Here is a 21756-nt window from a genome sequence, read left to right on the forward strand (position 1 = left end):
CAACCTCCACTCTCCTCTATCCTCCCCTCCCTTCTCTCCCTTCTCTCCCTCCATCCCTCCGTTCACGGCAGGTCTTGGTAATTAGATTGAGGAGATGAGGAGGTGGAGGAGAGTTAAGAGGATTTTGTTTTTAGGAGAGGGAGATTTAAGAATGAGTGAGATAGAGGGGGATGGAGTGGGAGAAAGAGAGAGAGAGAGAGAGATCAAGCTTGAGAGAGAGAGAGAGAGAATGAAAGGGGAATTAGAGAAAGAAGAGAGCAGATCCTCTTTTTTTTTTTTTGTTGTTTATCCTGAGTCGGTCACCCTTCCTGAAAGAGGATGTTGAGTGACGGATTGAGAAACACATGAAGAGAGAGAGAGAGAACAAACAAAGAGATAAAGACATCACTTGTTCTTTTTGTGTCTCTCCTGTTGGTTGACCTTGAATGTGACCATGTAGAGAGACAGAAGCAACTACACACCCCGAGAGGAATCAAGGTTCTTGCCAAAGTTCTTCGGGTTTCTTTGGTTCTGGAGCGGCAACACGGATTCCAGGAAGCCCTGATTTGTTCAGCTAAAACGAATTCTCCATCCGTCCATTTTGCTTACGACAGTTTCCATCAGGCTGAGCGAGGTAGCGCAGACCTCCTCCTTCCCCGTGAGGAGGCTGTGAAGCTCCTCAGCTGGCTCCTTCGACATGAGGGAGCAGCGGTCCTACTTAGAACTCCCTCTGGATGTCGGTGGGAAGTTTTGGCAGCTTGCGTCTGCAGTCCACCCACAGGGAGGTGATGGCGTCATACAAAGTGCAGGACCGTCACACCAGAGTCCAGAGTCTGTGTCCTCACTCCAGTTCAGGGAAAGAACATTATTTGGTTTGTTTTGGCGGTGAACAAATGAAAACAAAAGAAAGCGTTCTTGCCAGGATCGTTAATTAACAACATTTCCTTATTGTGTTAATTGAAAATGTAGTTTGCTCAGCATTACGTTTTCCTCAAAACATATTTGCTGTTGCAGATTAGTTGTATTTAAACATAATTCAAGGATACAGGGCTGACGATGAATAGATTTATACAGGTTCAGTCATGACTAATGAACTCCCCATGTGGATCCATTCAGCCTGTAAATGTAGGAATACGAAACCAAAACGTCAACTCACTTAGTTATCTGTCGGTCTGTGAACACAAACTGGACCAGAGCTGCAAAGCAACATTGCAGTTTTTCAGTCTTTCTGAATGACCCAAACTACTGATGTGAACGTTCATCTACCTGCGTGCAAAACTCCTGTTGCTGGAAGTCAAAAGTCAGAGAAGAACATCGTACCATCATCTGCAAAAGAGAGGAGATGCAGACCAGAGACCTGTAATAGTTTCACACTAAAGTCTTGTAAGAGCTGGAGAATGTCAAACCACATTAAAGTTTTCACCAGAACAGAAGCTTAGTTCTGCATAAACCACTTCATAAAGAGTTTTTAGAAATAACAGGGAGTTCCTCTCTGAGATTTCCCAGTTTCACATGATAACAAACCAGCACAATCTCCTTTTGATGTTGTTAATATCCTGTCTCTCTTGCTTGTTGTCTCCGTCTTTTTCTCTCTCACTGTTGGTCTTTATCGTTCCAATCCCTCTTCATCTCACAGTGTCTTTGTAACACACTTTAATCTTGTATCTCTCTTCCGTCTGTCTCTTCACACTGCCTCTCCTCTTCTTCTCTGCCGACGAATCTCACTCTTGTTTCCAGCCTTTTCTGTCCATCTCATCTCATCCCTCCCTTCCTCTACATCCTCCGTCTCTTTCTGTTTCTCTGCAGCTACTCCACAGCTTTCCATGTATTTTGGAAGAAAAGCTTTTTGGCAAATATTTGTCCGACTGTGTCTGTAGAGCCCTCTGAGTCAATATGGGCCCAGCCAGGCTCGACCCGCCAGAGAGAGAGAGAGGGAGAGAGAGGGGGAGAGAGAGGGGGAGAGAGAGGGATCAGTGCATAAAAACCAGCAGTGCAGAAACAATAGAGACTTAGGATTCTCTCTTTCTCCTCTCTGTCTGAAAATAAAATCTCAGAGAGAAGACTTGCCATGTGAAGCTGACCAAACTGCAGCAGCAGCACTAATAATGGTGATAAAAGTGATGTATATCTGCATTCGTTCATGTCCTCCTCTCTTAAAACTTGTTCCTGGAATGCCTTTAATAGAGACAAACAGGAAAACAAGGTGTTTTTCCTGGTGGTAGATTAACAATTTAACTAAAAATGTAGTAACACCATTCAAAATAGTACTAAAGTACAAGTACGGAGGGATTATCAGCAAAATGTGTTTAAAGGATCAAAGTAAAAATACTCATTAGTGTCTCTTTTCAATTCATATAAGGCATTTATAGGATATATTGTTTTTATCTAATGAATACACGTAAGAGCATTTGTTACATACTTTAAATACCCCTGATACTTTAGTATTACTGCGCCTAAAAAAATATCCAGTAACCCAAATATTGTGTCGTAAAACATACAGTGTTTCCCTCTGCAATAGTAAATGGTCTGTATTTGTACAGCACCTTTCTATTATTATTATTATTTCAACTACTCAAAGAGCTTTTACATGACATCCTCATTCCCCCATTCACACATCATTCACACATCATTCACACAGGAGGAGACTGTTCTTTCATACTCACTCACACACTGAAGCCACCAAGGCTTCAGGAGCAAGTTGTGTCTTTCCCAAGGACACTTCGACATGTTGACCTATACCCGCCCGACACACAGGACTTGAGTAAAAGTAATTTTCCCATGGTGACCCCTTCACTTGCACTTAAACTGTGTTCAGATGGAGCTTCGGGTCTGTTTTCTGTAAAACTGTTTTCTGTTCAGCGTTTCTCAACCAAACTTTTTGTGTGTTTCCTTGCGGCCTGACAGTGGAGCGTATCCGTGGACCAGGAAGTGTATCGGCTCGCCAACAACAACACTAAACAGCTTCCTGAACAGCCCTTTAACTAGAATATTGATCAGGATCAGGATTCCTGCTCCTCCTGTATTACTCCTGACGTCATGTCGGCCTCCTCCTGGTTGGGAGGGCTGGGGGGACACATCCATCCCACTCACATCGTTGTGAGGTGACGCTGAAGATTCGTTAACTTCTCCCGACAGTTGAAGAATACATTGTCTTAATAAGACAGCCTGCACGGCCACATTGATCTTATCGCGGCTTATTTTCTTGCTGTGTCGAACTTTTTAGAGTTATGACGGTCGTCCTCTGACTTTTAACATGCTGAATTATTGTTCCAGCATCAATTTGGTTTAATTCATCTTCCTGTGCTCCCTCCGCGCTGTCTGCTGCAGTTATTTGGCGCAGAGCGAGTATCACTCAGTCGTTTTGTTGTTGTTTAGAGCCTCCTCCTTCAACGTAATACACACCTCCTGTTTGGAATAAATTTATCTGCATCCTCACAAACACACACCAGGCTTGTCCTCTTGATCCTGTCTGCTGTATTCTGCATCCCCATCTCCTGTTTAGACAACCGGGCGAGCCACAAATATGCTAAACTGGAGAGAGCGAGAAAGAGGAGATGAAAGACAGAGGAAGAGGAGTGTGTGTGTGTGTGTGTGTGCAAGACATAGAGAGAGAGAGAGAGAGAAAGTAAGAGAATCCCATTTCATTGTAATAGTGTTTAATATTTATTGGAAAAATGTAAAGAAAATGTAAAGGAAGTGCTTTTCAGCGAGCAGGCAGGATTAGCATAAATAGTTTGGGGCTTGGTCGTGTTTGGTCCCTGCTGCAGAGGAGTAAAGCTGTCCCTTCTATTCTCTGACACACACACACACACACACACTTACACGCTCACAGAAATACATGCATATGTTTGTGCACACATCTACACACACGTGTGCACACGCCTGCATGAGTAAACACTGAAACATGCAAACACACACACACATCCACTGACCTTTGCGTGTGGAAACTCATCAGCATATAGTGATTTATAATAGACGCTGCCAATCCTTGTGTTTCCTTTTTCCCCCCTTTTATGCATTTATTAGACAGGAGCAGAGCGGGAAGCAGAGGGGGGAATATTGGCTGTTGTCATTTATTTTCTGCGCCGTTACTGCTGATGAAGGATCTGTGTGCTGAATTTGGCTTCACACTAATGAATTGTTATGAATGACCTGAATTTAACTGCACTGAACTGTGGAGGAGTGAAAGAATAAATAACAGCGCGTTTAGCTTTTGTTTGTTCTTGTTGATTTCTACGGTTTCAAGGGTAATTTTCTGGTTTCTTTTTTTCACTTCTGTCAGCACGCCCCAAATGAATCGCTGGGATCTGTGGAAGCCTGTCAGTGAAAGTTATTGACGGTTTCGGACAGTTTGTCCACATCAACTAATCACTTTATTTGGAGAAATGCTGGTAATAATCATGTTGTACAGAAAAACACACTTCACAATAGCCAGTGAAGCATCAGGGTGGCTGACTGGTGTAGTAAATGAATAGATAAAAGATAGAAAGAGTGTTAAATGAACTTCACACAGCAGCAGAGAGGGGATTTCTGTTCATGATCCAACAGTGCTGCGATACATTATACATCATAGGATTCACGTTTTCCTTCTTTAGTTCACAATGATGACGACAGGAGTGAGACGAGGAGGCCTACGTGTGGAGTGTGACCTCAAAGGTTTCCAGAGAAGGAAAAACAATTTGTGAAGGAAGCTTGAACAGATAGCTGGGATCAGGATCAGGATCAGGAACAGGATCAGGATCAGGATCAGGAACAGGAACAGGTGTACACTACCTGGTGAAAAACAGGTCAAAGCTACAAGTGAAGCAGGAAGTGAGCTGCTCTTCTGTTTCCACTTTTTTAGTAACGTCAGGACTGATCGACAACCCCGTGGAAATAAAACCCCCAGTCTGTAGTAAAGCAGAACTGCCCTTTAATCCCCTAACCTCTTCTCACTGTTCCTCATTCTCGTCTTCAGGCTCTGTGTTCGGAGGTGCGAGCCCGACGCCGAGGAGTCTCCTCTGTTCTGAAACTCTGCCAGAAGCTGCTGCAGCAGAGCCAGGTAGGTTACAGAGACATCGCAAACTTTATCACACCTCAACTGACCCGACCAACACCAGAGAAAGCTTCTAGCTCAACTCAAGTCAGCGATGACTCCAAAGAAGAGGGACTTAAAGAAATGTGTTCATTGTTATTTTGATTGTTACTCTGTAAAGTACAGTTTCACAGTTGCTAGATAAGTTTGATCAGTTAAATTAGTTTATTTACTGGAGAGTCAGTGACAAACTGACTGAGTGTGAGGGGAAAGAATGAGGAAGAAATGAGAGCATGGAGTCAAAATGTTGAGAATAAAGATGAAATATGAAATATTCATGTTGAAACAGACACGTCGACTTTATTCTCAACATTTCCACTTTATTCTAAAAAGAAATCTTCTTCTTCCTCCTCTCATGTCTTTTCCTCCCCTAATACTCTTCCGTATGAATCAGCTTAACCTTGAGAGAGGAATTATATTGTTGCTCATTCTTAAAATCATGAATTTAATCATACGATTAGCATGATAATAGCCTTTATAATTCTGACAAAACTGTTTCTACAATCCCCACCTCTGGGACAGTCGGGCCCCATGGCAGAGGTGGGCCCAGAGGCGGAGCAGCACCGGGAGGCCCTGCAGCTGCTGTCAATCAACCTGGAGAGGAGGTGGGAGGCGATCGTGATGCAGGCGCTGCAGTGGCAGAACAGACTGAAGAGGGAGCTGGGAGAGCAGCAGGTTAGAGCGCGCTGACATTTACACTTTCCATCCTTCACTCTGCACTGCAGGCAGTCAGCTGACGCACGGTTACACTCAGTGAGCATGTCGGAGTTTGATTTGATGCTAAGATGCGGCGTGAAAGACAGATGGTGCTGTGATTGAAGCTGCGATGTTTTAGTTATGGAACAATCTTTACAACCCGAGACGGTGTCATAATGGTGAAATAAGCATCCACTCTGGAACAAAGCACAAACATTGATGGGAGCATAAACTTGTCTCTCCTTCTTTTTATTTCTTATCCAGATAAAACTGGGCGACAAAATCCATTTTTATTAAAGGTCTGATAGCAGTTTGACAAGCACAAAGTTGGCTGTTTTGTTTTTAGTCCTCCTGTAATTAGTATCTCAGTTAGCGTTAATTGTGAATGCCCTTTGCTGATCAAGAGCTCCACTTCTAGCTCCACAAAAACCAAGATGGTGACGGCCGAAATACCAAACTGAAGGCTTTGAAACGTCCACAAACACACGGTTGATGTCACAGTCGCTACGTCCACCCCTTATATGCAGTCCATGGTAATAATGATAATAATAATTAAAGGGGTTTGCAGAGAACTTGTCTCCTTCTGCATCCTTGTTGCATCTCCTCAAATATTTCTATCAAATATTAGCTTATCTTATTATCACAGTGTTAATGACATCTGTATTTATGAAACTCACAACAAAACTAGATACTAAATACTACTCAAAGCTTTGATTTCCAATTTAATTCATCATATTTTTCAGCATACTGTCATTACAAATATTCGTAAAGTATAAAGATGTCGTTTAAAAAACGACAGATTCAACACCTTTGGGAAGTTGTATTTCAATCTGCCCTTTAGTTTTTTTCGGGCGTTCTTGTTCAGAAGTGGTGATATTAGCCTGACAGTGGCGCCGGAGGAAGGTCAGGGTTCACCAGAAGCATCAGGGATCTCCCCACTGGGACCATGAATGTCCACAGCAAATGTCACGGCGAGCTTGGCCGGTGGTTAGTCAGAGCCGTGGACCGACTGACGCTCTGCTCTCCGTCTGCTGTGCCTCGTGTGACTCCTCCACTCTGAATCAGTTTAACAGTTCACAAGCAGCCAGTTGATAAAAACAAATGTGTGAGTACTCCAGTGTCACAGAAACAGTGTTTTCCTCCCCAAACAAAAGAAACTTGGCAAATTAGATTTTAACACTTTGACAGTTTGCATATCACAACAGCGCCGCCATGACGGCACGTCGCCAAAAGGTTTGTCTTATTAGAAAGTCTTGAGCCGACGAAGTGACTCAGGTTCCACATCTCAGGTACGAGCCGGTCGCTGATCACGCTGACGGTTTAACGCCGCAGGGTGACAGCTCAGCACATGTGCAGCTCGTCTGAGGATGTGAAGCACCGAGCGCCGCGGGTGTTAAGAGAAATATCGCTCACGAGGGAGCTACTCGGGCCGGACGAGGCTCCGAGAGAGTAGAGAGAGAGAGAGAGGAGAGAGAGAGAGAGAGAGCTGAGTGCTTTATTCAGCTGATGTAACGTGACGGCAGAGAGCTGCAGCAGAATGGAGCTGTTATGGATTTCTAATAGTGATGAATATGGTTCTGTGCAGGCAGCAGCAGAGGTGCATTTGAATATGAGGTGAGGGGTTTTGTTAGCAGTCACACATGTTGGCGTGAAGAGCAGAGTTACTCACAAACACACACGTCTGCTGACAGACATAAATATTGTGTTAGATAAACGCCACAGTGTCGTCTGATAGCACACAAGCACATACACTGGAACAATGTATTGATTGCCAGCAATTAATTGACGGATAGCGGTGAGTTAAGAGCTCAGAGGGAGGAGGAGGGAGGAGGAGGGAGGAGGGAGGGAGGGGTAGAAACATTTACAATATAAAGAACAATACACAACCAGACGACTGCTAACAACCTTTCACAGTCAGGTGACTCAGGTCAGGAATATATTTCTGCTTTCTCCTTAGTTCAGGACAGTACAAGTACTATCTGTACCACTATCACACCCTGGACACCCTGATCACTTAAATACTCTGCCACTGATCTGACTTTGTGCACGTGTGTGTCTGAGTGTGTGTGTCCACTGTAGATCTATGAGCTCCTGTAGTGTCGGCCTGTTATAGAGAAGAGTGTTGGACATCAGCAGTGGCTCTGATGTACTGAACTGGTGTGCACCTCATCTGTCCCTGTCAAATAAACATTAGCAAAAAGACAAAAGATCGTCCTAAATAAATGCCTTCTCCTGCGTTCAGGACGACGAGACAAGAGTGCCACTAACTCTGATCCATCTCGGTGCATTAGGGATGAATTTGTCATTATGTCTGAGGTCAGTGGCCCTTTTAGGCCCCGGACCCCGAACGTTAGCTCTGAAACCTCCAGCTGTATAGACCACGGACATGCTGCTGTAATTAGATGTACTCAAACGATCTGTTCCCACATGGATTTGGACTGTAGCGTAGCTGGAAACTACCTGGACAGTGTTTTGGCACCATTATTTGACTCATTTGGGGCAACGTTTTTGCTGAACAAACATTTCCATGTTGAGAATTCGAAGGAGAGATGAAGACTTGTTGTGTTGTTGCTTCCTAGTTGAATGTGTGTGAGCTCAGGTGGGCTGTGAGGTGAGCTGGTGCTCTCATGCAGCTAGCTGCCTACACCAGGATAAATAAAGTCTTTTGAACTGAATTAAATTGAACCAAAAACCATTTGAAGAGGATCGAGTGGTTAATGATCTGATGGCTCATTCATGAAGGCTTAAAAGCCTAATATTTTTTAATTCTGCTGTACATGTGCTGGTCGAGGTGGGACACACACACACACTCACACACACACACACACACACTCACACACACACACACACACACACACACTCTCTCTCACACACACACACACACACACTGTACAATGCATCGTAGAGGAGGAGAAGACAAATAACAGAGGCCAGACACTTTGACCTCGCTGCCTGGCTGGAGAGTAATTTCACTTCTACTGGAGATGGGAGAGGAATAAAGAGGGAGAGAGAGAGAGGAGGGAGGGAATGGGAGAGAGAGGGGGGGAGGGGGGAGGACGGGAGAGGGGAATGAAGTGTAGAGAGAGAGAGAAGCAGAGAGGCATATATCTGGGTGGTTTAGCTTATAAATGAACACTTCTGCTCAATGATAAAACGATTGTCCCCTCCTGGTGTGTGTGTGTGTGTGTGTGTGTGTGTGTGTGTGTGTGTGTGTGTGTGTGTGTGTGTGTGTGTGTGTGTGTGTGTGTGTGTGTGTGTGTGTGTGTGTGTGTGTGTGTGTGTGTGTGTGTGTGTGTGTGTAAAGAAGTCTACTGCTTGCTGGTATGTGTGTTGCAGAGTGAACCTGCATGTATGAAAGCTACCTCTGTTTGCCTCACAGGACGTTTTATCATTAATCTTTTGAGTGTATTAATAAAATAAAACCCAAAAACCTTCTGTGGTTGTTGGTTTGTATGTTTTCCTTAATTCAGTCTCACAGATCAAAGTCATTCTCTGATGCTTTCGACTGTTTGTCTTCGTCTGAACGTTGAATTTCTTTCTCTTTCTTTGGATTTGCACTTGTGAAGTTTTGTCGTATCGTTCTTGTCTTTGTTTGTTCGGCCACTTGCACCGCTGGCAGAAACCACAGAGATCAGTACGCCGCTTCGGCCGACCCTCTTTTGCCGCGTTTTCACCGGCTCGACTCGACTCGGTACGCTTTAGGTAGCGTTTCCACCGGCCCTAGTTCCTGGTACCTGGTACTATTTTAGTACCTCCTCGGCCGGGGTTCCAAGTGAGCTGAGTCGAGCTGTGAAGGCGACGTCACCAGACTGCAGGCCACTGATCGGCCAGGGAATCGTGTCACTGGATGAGTCATGAGAGCGACTCGTTCACAAGAATCAAACCCGCCATTTTTAAAAAACTTGCAACAGCGACCAGGCGTTTTTATCACTCAACGAGTAAACGTGAACATGAAAACATGTCTTCACATAAACATTCGCATACAAATGATGGAGCCACCGGAGTTTCGCCCCGCCGTGGTACCTGGTGTAATGGAAACACAACCGTACTGTACCGTGTCGAGTCGAGTCGAGTAGGGCCAAGTCGAGTCGGGGCTACTTCACGTGATGTGATCGCGCTGGTGTGATCGGTGACTACTGGGGTCAAAGTGTTTGGATATTTGACGACGTGACGAATACTGAAGAGCTCTGAGAACGTTTGGTGAAAAATAATAAACATTAGATAAACTGAACGAAGTGTTTGCAAGCACGAGGCTTATTCACTTTACTGCGGAGATGAAAAGAGTTAGCTTTCAGTTAGCTTAGCTTAGCATCAAGAGTGGAAACAAACAGCTGACTGTCTAACTGTAGATTTAACACATCGGTTTGTTCTTCTTAACTTTTGGCAAGAAAAAAGCGAATAACCTCCCAAAATATCGCAGAATCATCCTCTGGGAATCATGAATATCCACCACAGATTTCAAGGTACCCTGGGGAGTAACACACGACGTCATGCCTGTTAGATTATCAGATATGTTGTCTCACAACCCAGAGGAAGAGCTGCGTTACTGTGGAGCTCCTCAGGAAGGTCGTGTGCTTCAGAACAAAGAGTGCGTGGGTATGTGCTGCTGCTCAGAAAGCAGATGAAGGATCCTGTTTTATCTTTTATTTGATGTAAATGAGTCTAAATTAAAGCTGCAGGGTGTTGTGAGATGAGGTTTCACTCACTATACCTGTTAGTCGAATGTAATATATGGAAATTATATTTTAGAACACTTTCCTCAAGATTATGAAATATATTTTAGAGCGGAGTTATGAGCAACATATGGAGGTTTTCATTCACCGTTTGCAATTACATTCAAAGCAGCCTGTCTGCTGCTCCACTCTGCATGGAGAGGTGATTTATCTGCGCGGTTCTATTCATTCTGAATCAGACCGGTGACGCCGGGCTCCCTCAGCACTTTGACAACCGCTACAGCAGAGAGCCAGCAGAGAGCCGAGCAGCAGCAGCAGCTCCTGGAGGAGCGCAGGCACATGAATAATCACCCAGACGCTGCTAGATAGCTCCGCTCTCCTTGGGCCTTCCAGCAGATGCTATGCTAACAAATGGGAGCAGTCAAACCAGAGCTAATGGGAAAAAGTTTCCCATTTTCAGCCCAAAAAACAGTGCACAGGTCCCCTGCATGCACACAAACACACCGAAACGCTGTCACTGGCTGGTAAACACAGGGAGGAGGATGCTGTGACCACCACACTCTGATAATGTTCGTGTGGGTATAAGAAAAAGTTTATTTTGTCCTGATATAAATGACTGACACGTGGTTCCCAGAGGATAAACTGTTTTTAATGATCTTCCCTCTACTGCAGAGCAAAGGCTCTGAGCCCTGCAGGAGAAGGACGGTGACTTTGTGAACCCGCCTTAACAGAATCTAAGAGATCTAACCTCGCTGTTTGAAGGTGTTGTGAGGGACGTCTCACCTCAGCCGTCAGGTTTTACCTCCAAACACACACCGACTGTCCGTGTTTGTGTTTGCGGACCGATCTCATGCACAACACACCAGAAACTCCTTCTGTTGTTTCCTCCAGCTTCTCCAGGTTTATGGAGTGAAGTCTTTGGATGAGCACACATGCTTTGCTCAGACTTAGGGTCAGCGATGAGGCACCAAACCTGCATCTGTTTGCCACATCATATCGCTAAGTTTCCTTCAGGTCGAGTTTGAACAACAGCTTTGTTTGGTTCAACCTGAATATTTTCAAGGGTGAGAAATATTGTAGACAACATCTTTTAGATTTCAAACCTTTGTGAATTATTTCCGTCTAGATAACAGTCACACCTGAACATCAGATATCAGTACAAGATACACCAAACATCTTATTCTGTAAATCAGTGTGACTATGTCTGAACCCTCCGTGGCCACTCAGTCCTGCCAAAACCCTCTGCTTCTCCAAAGTCAGCGTCAGGAACATTCAGTCCAACAGTTTACGGAGGAATGCCTTGGCACGTTGCTGGAGTCTGGGTGGGATTTTATCACTGATGTTTGACTGGTACATTTGTCTGCTCTGCCAGCTTGCCAGCTTTGCCTCTTTGGCAGGTAATCAACAACACTTTACAGGTATTTTCTGCTTTTAAAAATGTGTGTTTGTAGCCGGCGTGGCCAGCAGACACCAGAAGCCACCTCCCTTCCTCCGTCTGTGGTCATTAAAATACTCGCAATTCAGCTATAAACTGTTATGAAATTATAGAAATGAGATAAATTACAGATATAAATTATATACAAGGTTTTTGTGGGTCATCAAGTACTCGATTTGATTGGATTAGGCTGATTGATAGCCTCTCCCCTCAGCGCTGAATGTGTTTTTGAATGCGTCTGCAGTGGCAAAACCCAGTTCAGTCATTACCCCCATCTCCCTTATCAGCACATGGGGAATAAACACAAATCTAATAGAAATTCATTACACAGGCCCATATCCACACTCACACACACACTCACACACACGCACAGAGCCAACTAGTTTATTAGATTAATAGGCTATGAATGGCTAATACGAATTACCCCCCTCTCTTGTTAACGAGACGCGGAGCAATTTGTATAATTATGTCTGTGGAAGGGAAGAATTCCTGTGTCTAAGCATATTTTTAGACAGCCGAGCTTTCTGAAGGCTTTTGATTACGTATTTACTTTGGGGTTTTCAGCTTCGTGCTCTTTCTCTCAGAAGTCGTTTTTGAATAATTCATCGCTTTGTTCCAGAGCGGAATAATTTGTGTTGAGATTTATGAGCAATTGCTTTGGGGTGGGCTGATTTTACTCTTTTTTAAATGATCACAGAACGTGTTTTGTCAGAGTCGGGTGTCAGTGTGTCTCTTTCAAACTGAGGCCTGAGTCGCGACGGCGGCGCTCTCAGGAAGGACGCCGGGGGTTTTCAACACGTCTTTTTAACGAGTCCGGTGCCAAAACAAGATACACAACATCTGAAAAAAACATGACCTAACTCTCCAGCAGTGTTTGATAGCACACAATAAAACATTTCATGCACTTTAAATGATAATAGAGAAGTACTCTACTTAAACAACAGCGCAGTTATTACACTTCCATCCAAACAGGCTTCCAGAAATGAAGGAAATGTAAGTCATTAAGCCCTGTGTCATGTCAGAAGCATGAAAGAAGATATAATTAAACATATTGCTGCAGCAGTTGCAGGAAAATGCTCTCTTGCTTCGAGGAATCTTTTTAAACTTATTGATTTAGGACTCAATAATTGCCAAAATGACTTGTTAAGATGTAGTTTTCCGCAGTGGATTAAGTGGTGAACACCAGCACACAACATTTAATTGGAAATAATAATAAAGTGGTGACTGAATGTCACACCTGTGGCCCGAAAAGATCGATGCACACTGTGCACACTTTCAAGATCAGAATCGGTGTGATGAAAATGATGTTGTCTTTTATTTTGCATCTCCAGATTGATTTGAAGTGTTATGTACCAGTCCCACAACAAATAACCATTCTTCTTAAAAAGCAGAAATGGGACTAGGAGAGCTTAGTGCAAAGACTGACACCTGAAGAACAGCTCTCCTGCTTCTTTCCAAAGTTCAAAAATATGCCCAGCAACACTTCTAAAGTTCCCTATTTACTAAAGCATGGTGCAGTGACGGTGAGCAGCTTCCTCCTGGTGTTTGTGTCCCTGTGAGGTTGCTAAGTTTGGCACCGTCCGGCCTGTTGAGAGACCAAAACTAAAACCGACCCACCATATTCTGACAACTTGTACAATATCTGTTGACGCTGCATAAAAGCACCAAGCAGACGGACACGCTGTTCTCCATAAAGAACTGTCTGTAGTGGAACAAAAAAAGATACCACATGTTAATTTGTGTGCTGTAGGGGTGTTGGAGAGAGTCGCGCTAGTTGTTTCCCTCCGCTTGCATCCTTCATGCTGAGCTAGAACGTCCTCCTTCCAGCTCCACATCCACATCCATGCTTAACATTAACATGAGGTTGATAACTACCTCCTCATCTCATCCTCGACACAACAAAGCCGTAAAAGCACACTTTCTAAAATATTGAACCATTCCTTTAATGCTAAAATTGGTGTCGAAGCAGGGATGGATCATTCTGATGTGTAAAGCAATTACCTTCTTCTTATTTGCTTTAAAGTTGATATTTTGGAGATACGTCTCGTGCAGACCACACTGTCAGGGTGGTAGTGACGGCTATAACAGGACATCATAGACAGTACTAAAGCCCCTAAGAGTACACATGGTTTTTGTGTTTTTAAGATGATCCTGTTCTCCGTTTTACAAAGAAGACATCACACATGGCGAGAGAGAGAGAAAAAGGAGGTTTGACATGCAGTAGGATTAAAAGTTCAGGCTTTGTTGGTTCATGGTTTGTGCTTTAGCAGCTGAGGCAGTTGGAATTCCTCTTTATGCTTGCTGAACAATATCAAACATGTGTTTTTTCTTCCTTTTGCAGGTTCCTCGAAACTTTCTGGAACCAGGTCTAGTAGACCTCCACCAGATCAGCCCCGTCCCAGCTGGTCCAGTGGTCCCACCGCCAGATGACTCCTGGGAATGGGATGAAACTGACATGACAATCACAGAAGCAGAGCCACAACAAGTACCAGAATTTGAACTCACGCACAACCTTCCCACGCAACCAAATCTACCTTGGGACAGCGCCACGTCTAATGGGAATCAACCGGAGAGGATGTCTAGTATGAGGGGTGGATCCTCGTCAGAGGTTCAGCCCAACGTGATCTCACAAACTCTTCCTCCTAACAACAACAACATCTACCAGGTGTACAGCCTCCATCATGTCGAATTGTACAGACAGCCTCAGTTTCCCCACAATTCCTCCTTGCTGCACAAAAACAAATCAGGAAAATTGGAAAAGCACTTCCTACTGAAGAGCCTCAGTAAGGACTCCTCATTTTCCTCCATCGAATCCCTCCCGGACCTCCTGGGAGGATTGAACACCCGAGGAGTTGATAAATTCGTTGGATGCCGCGATGGGGAGAACGAGAGGGAGGACGGCAGAGGAAGCGGCCAGTCGGTGAGCAGTCGGCGATCAGAGAGCGAGAGCGGGATCGATACAGGAGACACTGAGACCATGACAACGAACTCTGAAATCCAAGGAGAGGAAGTGGATCAGGGGGAGGAGGAGGAAGAGGAGCAGCGAAAACGTGAAACTGTAAATGGGAGCCATTTGGTTCTGGACAAAGACTGTGTCACCGGGTACAACCAAAGAACCAAGACAGAGGAGAATATGAAGGAGAAAGGATGGAGGAGGGATGAACTCAGAGGGGAGAGCAGAAGAAACAGGGAGGAGGAGAAAAAGAGGAGACACAGAAGGGGAGGAGGGGAGGCGGTTGAGATCCTAATCAATGGGCGTGGAATCCTGACCCCCGCTGACTCGGACTCGGACTTTGAGGTGGAAGGACTCGGTGTAGACTTCTCAAAGCCCTTTCTGCCCCGCAGTGGCATCACAGGGTTCAAAGTTGACCAGTTCAATGGTTTGGAGACTCCTCCGGCTCTCAGCCGCCGGGCGTCCAGTCCAGTATTATCTCAGGGCTCCTCTCTGGAGTCTCTTCTGGCTCTGGGTGTCGAGTTATTTCCCCACAAAGACCAGCTGCATCGTAGCGCCTCTCTGGAGAGCTGCCTGGTCCCAAGTCAGAGCACAGAAGAGGAGACCGGGGGCAGCGTGGCCAGCCTGAGAGCGCTGGACCTGGGGCAGGGCAGAGAGGTGGACGGAGGTGAAGAAGGGAAAGAGAACAATGAAAGTGTGCAAGGGCAACCGTCCTCTGGGGAGCTGAGTCGAAGAACTCTCGATCTCCTGCAACGCCTGGAGAACATCCAGAGCCCTACGACGGCAAAGATGACTCGCAGTGTTTCCGACATGACGCTTCGGAGCAGCTCCCAGCAGCGGAGCAGACTCCCCGCCTCGCCCTCTCTCGGAGGTCGACACGCTCCCCTCTCTGGGATTTCAGGCTCTACGCGGAAAGGACCGCCGTCTCTGATCAACGAGAGTTCAGCGACAGCATCGCTAACGGAGCTGAGCAGCGCTGAGGAGTCGTCTCTGGGTTCTGAAGACTTCGCCATGCTCAGAAATCAGCGGCATCACTTGCTGGATCCCACCACGTCAGCCAATGCCAACTCAAGCTCCTACAGGAAACGTTGCCACGGAAACAGCCGAGGAGGACAAGGGATGGATGAAGCAGATGCTGCCAGCTTGAGCCTGGTCGTGAACGTCTCTTGCACGTCGGCATGCACAGATGAAGATGAGGACGACAGCGACCTTCTGTCCTCCTCCACGCTCACGCTCACTGAGGAGGAGCTCGGTGTTCGGGACGGAGAGGACGAAGAAGAGGAGAGGCTGAGCAGTGCCTCTTCTGGTAATGATGACGACGATGAGGAGGAGATGGAGGGCTCTTACGTCTTGGGGCTGGAGTACATGAAGAGGGAGCTGCAGAGTTGGATCAGGTCTCCCCGGACCTCGTCTTCCTCTTCCTCTAGAACAGAAGCGGGCCTCCGGGACGAGCTGCAGTGTGGAACCCACCTGTCCTCCACCTTTGCGTCGTCCTCTCTGAACAAGGAGCAGCACAGTTTTCTCAATCGCTCAGCTGCAAAATTGATAGAAACCAACTCTAATAGTGGCAACAACATGATGAAAAGAGACAAGAAAGAACGGGAGGAAGAGGAGAAGAACCGGAGAAACGCAACGAGAAGCTACATCAGCCAGTTTGTGGATGACGTGGAGAACGGAAATGTTGACCAGAGCTGTTTAAAAGGGAAAGACGAGGACGACGAACTCCTCCGAGAGGAGTCAAGTGTGTTCATAAAGAAAGGAGAGTCAATGAGGGAGTCTCACGTGTTCGTCAAATTAGGAGAGTCAGTTCAGGACGTCGGCGACTTGATAGCGAAAACAGAACCGAACTCAACGAAGCAGCTTTCCTCGCCATCCCACGAGCGGCTCTCCTTCCCGTCCACACGTGCTTCCTCTTTAGTGGGACAGCTGAGAGGGGAGCTGCCCTGCCACAGCTCGTCCGTCCCCTCGCCTCCGTCCCTCTCGCCTGTTGAGGACTGCGGATCCCACAATGCCTCGCACAACAGCAGGCCAGTAGCCGGGGGCCGGAAGGCCATCACCATCCAGGAAAAGTTCAAATTCTCGTCTTTCGTGACGGAGGAGACGAGGAAGGAAGTCAGAGACAAGGAGTCGTCCCTGCCCCCGAAGAGACGGCACAGTTCTCACTCCACCTGCTGCAAGCACCTTCCCTCCCCCTCCTCCCTCCATCCACGCAGCGTGGACGAGGGCAAGAAGGAGAACGTGCACGACTTTGTGATGGAGATTATTGACATGACCTCGGTGGCGCTGAAGAGCAAAGAGAATCAGCTGGAGGAGCCGAACCAGACCGACAACAGCGGGTCCACCCAGGACCAGGGTCCTGCATCGCTAGCACAGATCAGAGACAAGGTACAGAATGAGTGCTAGAAAATGTTAAAACTCCAGTTGAGACAGTGTGATGAAACAATTGGCCTGTTATGGATTCAACTACAAAGAAACTGCAGACAAATTGTTAAATTACAAATGCAAAAACCCTAATTAAACAGAAGTTAGAATAACAATTGAATATGGACGCAGATAGTAAACGAATCAAATGATTTAAGACTTTTGGAGCATTTGAAGTTTGACCTCATATATTCTGTACATTTTGAGGACAAATTAATCCAAAGTAGCAAAAGTTATTTGAGTTAATTTGCTCACTGGGTTGGAGTAATTCAATAAATCGCATCACAGATCATAACTTTTAGGATGTAATGACTAATTTCTTCAGTATCTTTTTTTCAAGTGAAGAAATCTAAAAGCTAATCAGTTTTCAGCCTTCGTTTTATTTCCAAAAAGAAAAAAGAAATCAGGCAGAAAAATATAAATATACAGAAATTTTACCGCGCTAATTAACACTAGACGGTTTCTTGGGTGGTTTGGTTTGTGTTGAAATGACAATAATCAAAAATAAAATAGTACATAATTCAAAACAAAGACCGCAGATATAAGACAATATGACTAATGTATATATTACATGAAAGAATTAGATCAAACTAAACTGAAAGTAAAACAACAGCAGCATAAATCACATCCCTTGTTAGTGCTGAATCTGAACTGAGGCTCAAAAAGGGCTTCAAAATCTGTAACACCAACTGTCTTTGCATGAAAACAACCACAAGACAAATGTTGACACGCTCCCTCCTTCCTTCTCCTTCAGGTCCTCGAACACTCCCACCGCCCTCTCCACCTTCGTAAGGGAGACTTCTACTCCTACCTGTCTCTCTCCTCCCACGACAGCGACTGTGGCGAGGTCAGCCAGTGCTCCGAGGACAAGAGCTCCACTCCGGTGCCCTACAGCATCCCGTCGTACGCCACGCCGACACAAGGCCTCCACAGCCCCAGCCCCAGCCCTGAGCTCCGCACAAGCACCAGACACTCCTCGCCGGGCCTTCGCGTCAACGTCTGCGCGCTCGATCTGCAGTCGGCCGATAGCCAGACTAACGGTAGCCACGCCGCTGAGCCAGCTAGCCCCTCTCTATCCCTGCCCCCCAGCCCGGACATCAGGGACGAGGAGACCCTGTTTGCAGCCTGTACGGAGGAGGTTTACCTGGGCCCTCCCCTCTGCTACAGCATGGTGTTCACCAAGAAACCACGGCCGTTCTTGCTGAAGGAAAGTTTGGAGTTTTTGTCCTCCCTGGAGTCTGGCTACGAACTGAACAGTCTAGCCTACTCGCCTTGTTCAAAACCAAACCATAGTCTTCAGTGTTTGTCTCAAGAGGGGGCTAGTTGCGAAGCAGGCGACAGTCCGAGCTACCTGTCTTCCTCAAAGGAGTCCGAGTTGGATAGAGACCAGGATCACCTGTATTTCCAAGGATCCACTCCCACAGAGGGAACGCAGAGCTCCTTCTCCCCTTGTTACAGCTCATTCTCCACCTCCTCGCCCTCGAACAGCGTCCCCGCCTCCCTCCGGGGGCCCGGCTCCAAACCAGAATGTGACAACCCTTCCTCTCCTCCTCCTCCCGTGTCCTCTGGCGCCGAGGAAGAGAAGCGAGGTGAGAACCCACACCTCCTCTGTGATGTCGCTGGAGGAGAAGTCGCGGCCGCTGCGAGTGTCAGCGCGCTGCAGGAGGAGAGGAGTCGTAATGAGGGGCCTTCTTATCTTAATCCCCGGGCGCGTGTCGCCCCGATAGACTCCTCCGCAGCCGAATGTTTGGCAGATACTAAAACGCTTGAATCCAATATGGGCGCCGTAATGACCAAGATAAGTGTCTGCAGCTCTGCTACAAATCCCTCAAAAGAGCCAGCCGCCACCGCCATGCGTATTAATCCCAAAATTAACTGCTCGGCGATGAGAGAGGCAGATAGGGAGGACGGGGGGAGGCGAGGAGAGGTGGATACTCGGCGGGTGAAGCAGGAGGAGAAGGGGAGGAGAGGGCGGAGCGGCTCGCAGCAGGAAGCAAAGACAGCTGCGGAGAAGCAGGTTAGTGTTCCACATATTAGCCTGATCTGCTATCGGAGGACATTATACAGGGCCTTGATACTGCTCTTCACCTCTCCACTCCAGGTATTAGTCCGAGCCGAGCCCCTCAGTGAGTGTGAATGTAATGAGGCCAGTGTGCGTTTCTCTCATTTCCATTTCTGAGGCCAGACGGACTTGAGAGGTGCTGATATGCGTAACCTCTCCTCCTCCTCCTCCCCCTCTTCCTCCCCACCTTTCTCTTCTCCCCTCCTTCACAGTCATCCTCTCATCCTCATCCTCACCTTCCCTCCTCCCCCTCTGCCTTTCTTATCCTCTCCTGTTTTCTCATCCCTCCTCTCGTCTCTCTTTATCTACTTCCCCTCTTTTCTTTCTCGTTTTCTCTTCCTCTTCCTCTCTCTCCATCTTCCTCTCCTCCTCATCTCTCCGTCGTCGCTTTTCCACACATCTGACTCTCACTCCTCTTACTTTTTTCTTCGTCCCCTCTCTCCTTTCTTGCTCTTCGTCCCCTCTCTCCTCTGCCTCATCCCTCTCTCCTCCCTCAGGTGTTAATGGAAGGGGGGATTTGCAGACTTCTCAGTTTTTTAGTTAAAAGGTTAAGGTCCACAGAACAACATCAGCATAATTACTATCAGTCAGATTTCATTAGGATTCATCAGCTAAGAGCTTTCCCCGTCCCGCAGTGATCGTTCAATTCATTTCAGCGCTGAATTAGCGTGTTTGTGCTCTTTTTAAGTTTTCTATTTCCTTATGCAAATTTTTTTTTTTTATACAATCTCTGCAACCTTGCTACCTCCTCTGTTTATCACCTTTCACTCTCTCACAGAGGAACACGGCTCAGCTGAAGAGGTTGTTTCAATTTTGATCTAGAGCAGAGGAGCCTCCCGTCGTTTTGTCACACCGAATGTTAATGTGGGCTTCGCGTCCTTTGTGCTTTTCAAAGTGCAATAAATAAGATTTTTACTGCACCGTAAAACAGAATCACATTAATTAGGTGGATCCAAACAGTCTTACTGTAAGAGACGGGTAAGAATACATCAACAGGAGTCCCCGCTAGAGGACCCTCCCTGCTGCAGTGGTCGTTACATCCCACAGCAATAAGTGCTGTGGTGCAGAATGAGCAGCGTCGGTGACTAACGGCTGGGTCACAACAACAATTATAGGAGTGACACTCTGCCCAAGATCAGTTCATGTCTGTGTAACTGCTGCAATCAGGAGGTGAGCTCATTAATGTGAGGTCTGACCTCTGACCAGGTGCAGACTGTGACCACAGGTGTGTCACCACAGTGCTAGCCAGGTGGGCTAACCCTGCCGTGCTATAATAGCAACACTGTTAGCCAACAAGCTAGCTAGTAGTTAGCCGAGTGGGGCAGGAAGTCACGGGACCTGAAACGAAAAGTTTTAACGCCAAAACTTTTGTTTTTGGAGTGCAGTTACAAGAAGCACCAGTTTTTCCTTTTTTATTTTCTCAAAATGTTTTAGATTCTCTTTAATTTATTTGTTTTTGAAGATACTTTTTTTTTTTTCTTCTACATTTTAAGGATTTTACTTTTGCATTTCCAGAGAAGATCCAGAGCTTTCGAGGGAACGATGAATCTCATCATATTCTGTCTCATGTGTGATAGTTTCCCCATTAGATTATAAATCCATCAAAAGAACGTCAAACACCAGGCGCAAAGATGGAGGTCGATGTGCTTCCAACACGTGTGCAGTCACGCTGTGTGTGTGTGTGTGTGTGTGTGTGTGTGTGTGTGTGTGTGTGTGTGTGTGTGTGTGTGTGTGTGTGTGTGTGTGTGTGTGTGTGTGTGCATGTAACCGTGACCACATATGCTAACGTGTGTCTGTTATTGTGTGTGTGTGACAGTTGTAGCACTGCTGGATGTATGGAGAGGGATAATAGCGATACAAGTCTTTACAAAGCGATTAGTTGTGAACTAATTAAGAGAGTGAGGAAAAGAATTGTTTTCGGCCTGATGCTCGTTGTTTTAATTTGCAACTTTTCATCAGTCTGGGCTCAAAGAAAGAACAAGCCGATTAGAAAACAAAGACAAACAATGTTTCAGCCCGATAATGCCGTTTTGATTTATTCTTCGCTCTCTTCCCTTGTTTGTCTCTCTCCTTTACTCGCTCTCCTGCATCCATCTCTCTCTCTGAATAAAGTGGAACATTGTTTTCTCATTCTCAGCTGTATCACGTGCTTCCTCCATCTTTTTTCTCTTTGCAACCCTTTTTATTGCCGTTCTTGTTGAGCTCTGTCGTCTCATCTCTCTCTCTCTCTGTCTCTCTTTGTTACCTGTGTATTCCCAGGTGAGCTCTCTGTCAGCTGTCCATCATGCCTCCAGAGCAGCACCAGGGCGGAGCCAAGCCTCAGTGAGACCGCCCACCTCGAGGGCGGGGACAGTCAGAGTGAGTTAACACACACACACACACACAGATGAAGAAGTCCATTCTGGTATTTCAGCATCAGTCATGTGTCACTGGAGGCTTTTAGACTTTTAGTTGTTTGTTCTG

At 46.2% G+C, this 21756-nt stretch overlaps 1 protein-coding gene across 1 annotated transcript in view; it reads left to right on the plus strand.

The window, feature by feature from the left end:
* akap6 (A kinase (PRKA) anchor protein 6) overlaps positions 1–21756 on the plus strand; it is a 163022-nt gene that overhangs the window by 138259 nt on the left and 3007 nt on the right. Inside the window, exons 17-21 of the mRNA XM_070842964.1 lie at positions 4937–5020; positions 5576–5728; positions 14199–17195; positions 17986–19248; positions 21553–21651. Of these exons, the coding sequence (XP_070699065.1) occupies positions 4937–5020; positions 5576–5728; positions 14199–17195; positions 17986–19248; positions 21553–21651 (4596 nt within the window). The remainder of the gene's footprint in view (positions 1–4936; positions 5021–5575; positions 5729–14198; positions 17196–17985; positions 19249–21552; positions 21652–21756) is intronic.

This window comes from Pempheris klunzingeri, chromosome 13, assembly GCF_042242105.1.
Source record: "Pempheris klunzingeri isolate RE-2024b chromosome 13, fPemKlu1.hap1, whole genome shotgun sequence".
Taxonomy (NCBI): Eukaryota; Metazoa; Chordata; class Actinopteri; order Acropomatiformes; family Pempheridae; genus Pempheris; species Pempheris klunzingeri.